The sequence below is a fragment of the Cucumis melo genome, chromosome 1, assembly GCF_025177605.1.
Source record: "Cucumis melo cultivar AY chromosome 1, USDA_Cmelo_AY_1.0, whole genome shotgun sequence".
NCBI lineage: Eukaryota > Viridiplantae > Streptophyta > Magnoliopsida > Cucurbitales > Cucurbitaceae > Cucumis > Cucumis melo.
Genome location: NC_066857.1, coordinates 16,905,363 through 16,915,872, shown reverse-complemented (window position 1 = coordinate 16,915,872; position 10,510 = coordinate 16,905,363). Strand labels below are relative to the sequence as shown.

The 10,510-nt window shown below is 33.0% G+C and overlaps 3 protein-coding genes across 3 annotated transcripts; all 3 read right to left on the bottom strand.

The window, feature by feature from the left end:
- Window positions 1–702: 702 nt before the first annotated feature.
- LOC103490323 (auxin-induced protein 15A-like) lies at window positions 703–1,269 on the bottom strand. The gene has a single exon (XM_051090580.1). The coding sequence runs from the start codon at window positions 1,143–1,145 to the stop codon at window positions 843–845; it is 303 nt and encodes a 100-aa protein (XP_050946537.1). The 5' UTR covers window positions 1,146–1,269; the 3' UTR covers window positions 703–842.
- A 2,632-nt stretch (window positions 1,270–3,901) lies between these two features.
- On the bottom strand, window positions 3,902–4,402 carry LOC103490324 (auxin-induced protein 15A-like). Its single transcript, XM_008449792.3, has one exon. The coding sequence runs from the start codon at window positions 4,314–4,316 to the stop codon at window positions 4,014–4,016; it is 303 nt and encodes a 100-aa protein (XP_008448014.1). The 5' UTR covers window positions 4,317–4,402; the 3' UTR covers window positions 3,902–4,013.
- A 4,646-nt stretch (window positions 4,403–9,048) lies between these two features.
- LOC103490327 (auxin-responsive protein SAUR21-like) lies at window positions 9,049–9,946 on the bottom strand. The gene has a single exon (XM_017044964.2). The coding sequence runs from the start codon at window positions 9,800–9,802 to the stop codon at window positions 9,410–9,412; it is 393 nt and encodes a 130-aa protein (XP_016900453.1). The 5' UTR covers window positions 9,803–9,946; the 3' UTR covers window positions 9,049–9,409.
- Window positions 9,947–10,510: the final 564 nt, after the last annotated feature.

Genomic DNA, 10,510 nt, shown 5'->3' with positions numbered 1-10,510 from the left:
CCATTCCAAAATTAACATCCTAAAAGGGACCCCACTTTCAAATACTGCTAGGGAAAAATGTTGCATTCTATTTCAATCATTTATGTATAGCACATGCTTCTGTTTTCTGACTTATCATCAATAGGATGGTTTTCATTAGTAGTGTATGCTGGTAGGTGAACAATTTCAGCTGCCATTAATTGTTAAACAAACTTACATGGATCCCACTATGCAAAACTTATGGGTGCTAACTTCATTTGAGTCAAGTGCTTAATCTAAAATCAGTACAGCTTCTTGATAAGACACTACAGTACCTGGATAATTAGTGCAAGTGATCTCTCAAATAATGGCATCTAAGTAAAAATTCTGGAAGGTCTTACAGTAGACAAAAATTCATTGAAAATTCAGTTTAAATTTAGAATTAGCTTGCCCTACAAATCTAAGCATATGGTAAATTTGTTAAATTGAACCACCTGGCTGAAAATTTTTGGTCCATAAAATATTGCCCCCAAAATGTTTGCCATCGGAGATACTTTGGAAATCATTAAGATGATTTAAATCATTTAGGATAAATAGGAAAAGCTTGAATGTCTTTTTTGACCTCTTTTCCAGTTTTAAACTCCATAATCACTGATCAAAGAACAAATGTGAGGGGTAAGAGGGAAGAAAGAAGAATTTTCCAATGATAATATCATTCAAGTTGTATCATCATCTAGCTTTAGGAATGAAAAGAATAAAGAACACCATAAAATAGTTTGAACGAATCGAGTTCTCTCATTGCAAAATGTTTACGCTGTGTTTACATTTTGTACTATTCTAGACCTTTTCTATCCTATCTATTTCTAGATGGTAATCTCTCTACTTTATAAGTCATTCAAACTCTGAGTGAGATTTTGGAAAATTTCTTCACTGCAAGGAATTGTGATGCCACCCATTGGATGATTATATCCAAACTCTTCTTTTGCTTGACTCAACAAATCTTGAAAGGAAGGTTGGTTCAAGTAAGATAGTGGGATGACGAAACGCTTCTTTTGTTCCTCACCGACATAAACGGTAAAATAGCCCTTAGGAACATCGACAGCTTTTGGAGATTCTCTATTTTCTGTTGATGAAGATCGCTGAAGACTTTGCTTAGCAGTAACAATTCGAGGCAGACGGAAACCCATGTTGTAATATGTTCCAAAATTTGAAATATGAGACACAAAGGAAGACCAAATTTTGAATTATCTTTTGAGAGTTGGAATACGGAAAGACTCTTGCTGTTTGTCAATCCATATAGCATGACCTTTATATAGATAAAAGGAGGGAAAGATGAGACTGAATGCTAGAGAGACATTAGCTCATGACTTATCACATGGATGTGTCTTCCAAGCCATTATGAGAATTTTAAATTCATGTGATATATGGTCATTTTGTATACCTTGTGTAGAAACATCCTGGCCTACTTATGTCTTTAGATAACAATTGGAGAGGTGAGTTAACCAAATCTCTAAAGCTTTAATATGATTATGGATATGTTAAAAAAACTCAAGACCTTGTTGTCCTGATAAAACAAACTTTAATTGCATTCAATAACATTGTCCATTACATTTTGCGCTAATGGGAGAGATTTCAGCTAAGAAACTTTTTGGTCGTGGCAGAGAGATTGGAAAAATCTCTAAAATGGACACCGTGGTACATCTAAAACATACATACAAATAGTGCTTAAACAGTAGAAGAGAAGTTTCATCCTTGGCATTTTATTTGTACCAGACCAATATTTTCCATTAAATTGAATAGAAACTTTTTATCTACCTAATTTGAGAACATGCTGTTTCATTGAAATCAGTACATTCCCATGTCAAGATCCCAGGTGACTGCAGAGCAATGAGAAATATTGGGTTTGTTTGTTCAAATCAATAGCTACTTTGAGAAAATTATTTTTCTTACTATGTCTTGGTGACTACATATTTTAGATGAGGTTGTCTCTCTACTCTTTTGCCAATTCAATGCATCTATATAAAAAATTTCTTATCTAAAAGAAAAATAAACGATGTTGATTGTGAATATTTTCTTGGCGAAAGATAAGACAGTCAGTTGAAGAGGTGAAACTATATTTGGAATAGAAAACTGGTAATAGATATGTGAATAATATTTATCCATTGCTCTAGATAAACATCCTTTATTGCTTTCTCATTAAAATACTTCCACAGTTCTGATGCCTAAAGTCTTGCCTTTTGCTACTTGGATTTCTTTTTTCTGTTTCTTACTGATGATTACATTGCCAAAATATACGTTATATGCAAGCCAAAGGAATTACATTACCAAAGGAAGGGTTTTTGATATTCCAATTTTCAGGTATTTTCCTAATTATTGGATTCGAATTGTTTGGATTTGTACATTAAATTTTGAAGTATTAAGATTGTTTTATTTTGAATAGATAATTCAATTTAAACTAAGTATATTTTAGATTTTGTAAAAAGGTCTAGGGAGTTTTGAGATCGCTTCGGCATATATTTTAAAAATATTGATGTTTTGATTTTAGGGGTCAAACATTTAAGTTGTTTGATTGTCTAACTAATTATTTATTTAAATTATTTGAACTTAAAATTTGGAGTACCCCGACCGTGATTTATTGAATTTGTTCTTTTGAAACCTTATTTATTGAAACATATTTATTTCTTTGATTTTTGTAAGAAATATATTTTTAAGCTCTTGCATGCATGAACTAGCACCATTGTTCCATGTCAGAAAGGCGGGTCGATACCATTTTCTACAACCTTTCGTTGAATTTATAACGAACAAATTCCAAGTTTTTATCAAGAAAGGTTCTGTTTTATTTGAGTTAACAAGAATTGATCAACATTTTTGAATGGTTTACTTTAGAAACTTTTGCATAATGCAGACCAACTCGGTAAAACGAAAAAGCTTCATTCGGTCATTTATCAAATTAAAGTTATTGTTAACATTGGATGCCAAAAAATTGCAAAGCCATCAATACTTATTCTGTAGACTAGCTTTCAGCCTAAATAGCTTTAATGAGACTTTCTATACTTCTATAAGAAGTGGAGAGTTCATTTATCTATATATTTATTTTTTGCTGAGCTAAATCTAAAAGGTCATTGTTGAAAATTTATACTGAATGACAAAAGAAAAAGAAAAGGGAAAAAAAATTAAGGAGAAAGAAAGCCTATTTGTGTCAGTAACAACAAGTTTCAACTTTCAGCTTCATTCAGATCAATGTTTACAAAATATTATGGATCAATTCTAATTTGTTCACATTGAAATGTAGCTAGTTTGATGTTTCGGATTGTTCATCGATGTGCCAAATGATTATCTTTGTATTCTCTCAAATGACATTAAAAATTGCAGAGCACTTAAAGTGCTTACAAGACTTGGAAGATTTCACAAGCCTAAAAACAATTTTGACTTTGGAAGCTTTACTTCAAGCAGCTCAATACAAATTAGCCAACTTTCTTTTTTGCATATTCACATCTTCTTAACCGATTTTTTTGTTTTGTTAGCCACAGTAGTCAATCAGATATTGCAATTTCTCAGCAAGAAGAGGATTGTGCATCAATTTCAATTCTGTGCTAAAAAGGAAGTGAGATCAGAAAACACTTTCTCTTCAGGGAATTGTGAGGCCTCCCATAGGATGATCACACCCAAATTCTTCCTCTGCCTTCCTCGTTAACTTTTGGAATGATGGCTCATCCAAGTAAAATATCAGTACTACATATCTTTCTTTTCGTTCCTCTCCAACATAGACTCGAATATACCCTTTTGAAACTTTGTTGGATACCAAAAAGACTTGGCAGATTTTGAAGCTACTCAGCAAAAACTTTTCTTGACGTGGATTACACGAGGTAGTCTAATAGCCATATCTTGCCTCTCTTGATCTTGAATATTGTTTAAGATGATATAAACTTCACCAAATAAGTTATAAACTTCATAAAGAATCGAGTTTTTCATTTAAAAAATGTATACAGTCTACATTTTATACTTTTCTAATCCTTTATACATACTATCTATTTCTAGATACTAATCTCTTTGCTTCATGAGTCATTCAACCTCTCGGTAACATCCAGGAAATAGTCTTCACTGCAAGGAATTGTAATGCCACCCATTGGATGATTGTATCCAAATTTCTCTTCTGCTTGACTCAACAAATCTTGAAAAGAAGGCTGGTTCAAGTAAGATAGTGGTATGACAAAACGCTTCTTTTGTTCCTCACCAATATAAACTGCAAAGTAGCCCTTAGGGACATCAATAGCTTTTGGAGATGCTCCATTTCCTGTTGATGAAGATCGCTGAAGACTTTGCTTAGCAGTAACAATTCTAGGCAAGCGGAAACCCATGTTGTAATAGATTCTAAATATGGGACACTGAAAGCAAAAACAAACTTGTGAAATTTTTTTGAGACTTTGAATATGGAAAGGCTCTTGTTGCTTGTGAATCCAGATAACATGACCTTTATATAGAGGAAAGGCTTTGGTTACTACTTCAAGATAGAAATGATAATGGAAAATGAAATTCAATGCTAGAGAGACATCTCATGACCTATCACATGATGTGTCTTCCAAGCCATTATGAAAATTTCAAATTCATGCGATGTATGGTCATTTGTACACCTTGTGTAGAAACATCCTGGCCTAACTTATGTCTTCCAATAACAACTGGAGAGGTGAGTTAAACAAATCTTTAAATTTTAATAGGATTATGGATATATGAGAGATACTCAAGATCTTGTTATCCTCCTGATGAAACAAATTTTAGTTGTATTCAGTAACAATGTCTTCTGTTTTGCTCTAATGGAAAAGGTTCCAGCTAAGAAACCTTTTGGATGTTAGGATGAGCTTTCAAATTGATTAATAGTGAATTGAGCATTGATTTTGACTGTACATTTGTTAGCAGACATATTGTCCACTACCATTCAACAATCAACATCCTAAAAAGGACCCCACACTTTGTGATAAAGCTGGGGAAATATGGTAGTAATCAGTTACAGACATTGATGAATAGCACATGATTCTGTTTTCTGACTTAGCATCCATAACATGATTCTCATTGGTAGTGTTTACTGGTAGGTGTATAATTTCAGCTGCTTTTGTTTAGACCCTACAAGGATCCCACAAATATATGTGGTAGATCTATGAGTTATTATCTCAGTAATTAGGCTCTTAAGTGCAAATTCAATGAACTTAAACTAGTAAATTCTTAATTTGCTTCCATCTTTTTCAACCTGCTGAGATCTTCTGAGATTTTGAGTAAACTATGTTAGAGATCTTGCACTTAGTTCTTAATGAGTCAATTTAGAGTTCCCCAGTGAACTTCCATTTTAAATAAAATAAAGAAGTTTCAAAAGTACTAAAATGAATTTTTAAATTTTTGGTTGAAAAAACAGAATTAAAAATTATGTTACCAAAGGTGGCATAGAAAATGAAGAGATGAAAACTGGAAATGTCTTTCTTCAGCCCTTGATTAATAATTTTAATAAAGAAAAAGAGTGAGCGAAAATAACTATGTAGTAGAATTACTAGTTGTTGCTTCAAGTAGTATCATCTAGTTTATGTAAAATTTTCGAGCCAGTGGAATCATTCAAGTAGTTTCATCATCCAGTTTCAATCATGAAAAGAACTATGAACAATGTAAAAGAATCAAGTCTTTCATTTCAAAAAATGTATACAATCTACATTTTGCTCTTTTCTAATCCTTGTATATACTGTCCATTTCTAGATACTAATCTCTTTGCTTCATGAGTCATTCAAACTCTTGGTGAGATCGAGGAATAGTCTTCACGACAAGGAATTGTGATGCCACCCATTGGATGATTGTATCCAAATTCTTCTTCTGCTTGATTCAACAAATCTTGAAAAGAAGTCTGGTTCAAGTAAGATAGTGGGATGACAAAACGCTTCTTTTGTTCCTCACCGACATAAACGGTAAAATAGCCCTTGGGAACATCGACAGCTTTCGGAGATTCTCTATTTCCTGTTGATGAAGATCGTTGAAGACTTTGCTTAGCAGTAACAATTCGAGGCAGACGGAAACCCATGTTGTAATATGTTCCAAGATTTGAAATATGAGACACAAAGGAAGACCAAATTTTGAATTATCTTTTGAGAGTTGGAATACGGAAAGACTCTTGCTGTTTGTCAATCCATATAGCATGACCTTTATATAGATGAAAGGAGGGAAAGATGAGACTGAATGCTAGAGAGACATTAGCTCATGACTTATCACATGGATGTGTCTTCCAAGCCATTATGAGAATTTTAAATTCATGTGATATATGGTCATTTTGTATACCTTGTGTAGAAACATCCTGGCCTACTTATGTCTTTACATGACAACCGGAGAGGTGAGTTAAACAAATCTCTAAAGCTTTAATAGGATTATGGACACCCAAGACCTTGTTGTCCTGATGAAACAAACTTTAATTGCATTCAATAACATTGTCCATTACATTTTGCTCTAATGGGAGAGATTTCAGCTAAGGTGGCAGAGCGATTGGAAAAATCTCTAAAATGGACACCGTGGTACATCTAAAACATACATACAAATAGTGCTTAAACGGTAGAAGAGAAGTCTCATCCTTGGCATTTTATTTGTACCAGACCAATATTTTCCATTAAATTGAATAGAAACTTTTTATCTACCTAATTTGAGAACATGCTGTTTCATTGAAATCAGTACATTCCCATGTCAAGATCCCAGGTGACTGAAGAGCAATGAGAAATATGGGGTTTGCTTGTTCTAATCAATAGCTACTTTGAGAAAATTATTTTTCTTACTATGTCTTGGTATAAATGCACCACATATTTTAGATCCAGGTAGTCTTTCTACTCTTTTGCCAATTTCATGCATCAATAATAATAAAAAAAAATTCTTATCGAAAAAAAAATTGCCAACAATATTTATCCACTGCTCTAAGATAAACATCCTTTAATGCTTGCTCATTGAAATACTTCCACAGTTCTTATGCCTAAAGTCTTGCCTTTTGCTACTTGGATTTCTTTTTTCTGTTTCTTACTGATGATTACATTACTAAAATCAGTTACAGTCATATTATTAATATGACTCAAAAGTTTAAGCGGATGTGTGAAGGTAAAATTATTTAATATTATATTATCTAACTGTTACGTAGCTAAAACAAGGTTCCATATTTCCCTCTTTTTTTCTCTCGCCGATAACGCGTCAACTTTCAACACTGTTTAATGTGCTCAATAACTTTTGGGTGTACCTTCACCAAGTTGAAGAAAAATTTAAGCAGCCAGTGAAGGATGATAAACTGTTATATTAGCTAACGTTTAAGCTCTTACTCTCAAAGACTAGAAGGAATTGCCAGCAGCTGAAGACCGCAAACCTTAACCAACCTTAACCAAGGAAGTGAATTTGTCAGGAATCAAAGGAGAAGATATTGGCTGAGTATGCAACATTGTTAGCAAACTGAAACCACTGAGGAGTTGTTTCTGACTTGCTGAGTATGTATTGTTGTGCACATTTACCGGTGATCAAGAACACACACAATCACAGTTAGAATTCTTTAGGAGAGATACTTTTTCTATTATTATTAAATTGGAAATTCTCTCTTGAATGTAGCTACTGTTAAATGTAATTAATACTTGTTAATACCTTTTGTTGTATGTTGTTAAAGGGGTTTATGAAAGTTCTTGAAAGAAAGACTAAGCTTTTTTCCATACTCATCGCTTCATGGATTCTCATTTATGTTTTCTCACCTTCTTAAGATCTTTGCTATATTCAATTTAAGACTGCTGAACGAGTTGTCCTTGTGAATCAGAACAGAAAGATCTGAAGTTATAATCATCAAGTGTATTGCCTTCTAAAATATAGCCTTTATCCTAGCTATGATTTTGTTAGTGCATTGATTTCCACAATAAAAATATCAACAAAAACCTTAAGCACTAAGCACTTTATGGATTTTGAATGGAATATACACCCTTTTCCTTGAAATAGATAGCTATTGAGAATTAACGGAGTTGTAAAATGGCTGAAAATGGACAAACTGTTTGTTTCTCTGATATAAACAAGGTTTGTTTTAAACTTGAGTTTATAGAAAAGAAAATAAATTTGGTTATGGTGAAAGATTGATGAGATCAAACGGTTTGCTTAATATTTCTGTCATCTACCATAAATATATGTTATCTGCAAGCCAAAGTAAGGTTTTGTGATATCCCAATTTTCAGGTATTTTCCTAATTATGGGATTTGAATGGTTTGGATTTGTAAATTAAATTTTAAGTATTTAGATTGTTTTGTTTTGAAGAGATAATTCAATTTAAATTAAGTATAATTTAAATTAAGTATATTTTAGATTCTGTACAAAAGTCTAGGGAGTTCTGTCATAGATTTTATAAAAAAGTCCAGGGAGTTTTGACATTACTTTAGCATACATTTAAAAAATATTTATGTTTTGATTTTGGTGGTCAAACTATTAAGGTGTTTGGTTGTCTAACTAATTATTTCTTTAAATTATTTGAACTTAAGGTTAGGAGTACCCCGGACTATGATTTATTGAATTTATTCTTTTGAAACTTTATTTATCGAAACATATTTATTTCTTTGATTTTTGTAAGATATATTTTTAAGCTTGTGCATGCATGAACTAGCACCATTGTTCCATGTCAGAAAGGCGGGTCGTCATTTTTTACAACCTTTCGTTGAATTTATGAAGAACAAATTCCAAGATTTTATCAAGAAAGGTTCCGTTTTATTTGAGTTAACAAGAATTGATCAACATTTTTGAATGGTTTACTTTAGAAACTTTTGCATAATGTAGACCGACTTAGTAAAACAAAAAAGCTCCATTCGGTCATCTATCAAATTAAAGTTATTGTTATCATTGGATGCTACAAAATTGCAAAGGCATCAATACCTATCCTGTAGACAATCTTTCAGCCTAAAATAGCTTTAATGAAACTATTTTTATATCTCTATAAGAAGTGGAGAATTCATTAATCTATATATTTATTTTTTGCTGAGCTAAATCTAAAAGGTCACTGTTGAAGATTTATATTGAATGACAAAAGAAAAAGAAAAGGGAAACAAAATTGAGGAGAAAGAAGGCCTATTTGTGCCAGTAACAAGTTTCAACTTTCAGTTTCATTCAGATCAATGTTTACAAGATATTATGGATCAATTCTAATTTGTTCACATTGAAATGTAGCTAGTTTGATGCTTCGGATTGTTCATCGATGCACCACATGATTATCTTTGTTTTCTCACAAATATGACACTAGAAACTGCAGAGCACTTGAAGTGCTTACCAGACTTGGATGATTTCACAAGCCTAAAAACAATTTTGACTTTGGAAGCTTTACTCCAATTTTCTTTTCTGCATATTTGCATCTTCTTAACCGATTTTTCGTTTTGTTGGCCACAATAGTCAATCAGATAGTGCACTTCCTCAGCAAGATGATTGTGCATCAATTTCAATTCTGTGCTAAAAAGGAAGTGAGACCAGCAAACGCTTTTTCTCTGCAGGGAATTGTGAGGCCTCCCATTGGATGATTATACCCAAATTCTTCCTCTGCCTTCCTCAGTAACTTTTGGAATGATGGCTCATTCAAATAAGATAACGGTACTGCATATCTTTCTCTTCGTTCCTCTCCAACATAGACTGGAATATACCCTTTTGAGACTTTGTTGGATACCAAGGAAGACTCGGCAGATTTTGAAGCTACTCGACGAAAATTTTTCTTGACTTGGATTATACGAGGTAGTCTAATAGCCGTAGCTTGTCTCTCTCGATCTTGAATATTGTTGAGGAAGATATAAACTTCACAAAAGAAATTATAAACTTCATAAAGAATCAGGTGTTTCATTTCAGACTATATTTTGTACTTTTCTAATCCTTTGTATGTACTATCTATTTCTAGATACTAATTTCCTTTTCACGAGTCATTCAAACTCCGAGTGAGATTGAGGAAGTAGGCTTCATTGCAAGGAATTGTGATGCCACCCATTGGATGATTATATCCAAATTCTTCTTCTACTTGACTCAATAAATCTTGAAAAGAAGGCTGGTTCAAGTAAGATAGTGGGATGAAAACACGCTTCTTTTGTTCCTCACCAATATAAACGGCAAAGTAGCCCTTAGGAACATCAACCGCTTTCGTAGATGCTCTATTTTCTGTTGATGAAGATTGGTGAAGACTTTGCTAGCAGTAACAATTCTAGGCAAGCGGAAACCCATGTCGTAATAGATTCTAAATATGGGACACCGAAAGGAATAACAAACTTTGAAATTCTTTTGAGAGTTTGAATATGGAAAGACTCTTGTTGCTTGTGAATCCACATGACATGGCTTTTATATAGGCTTAGGTTACTACTCAAGGATAGAAACGATAAGGGAAGATGAGATTCAATGCTAGAGAGACATCTCATGACCTATCACATGATGTGTCTTCCAAGTCAGTATTAAAATTTCAAATTCATGCGATCTATGGTCATTTGTATACCTTGCGTAGAAACATCCTGGCCTAACTTATGTCTTTCAATAACAACTGGAGAGGTGAGTTAAACAAATCTTT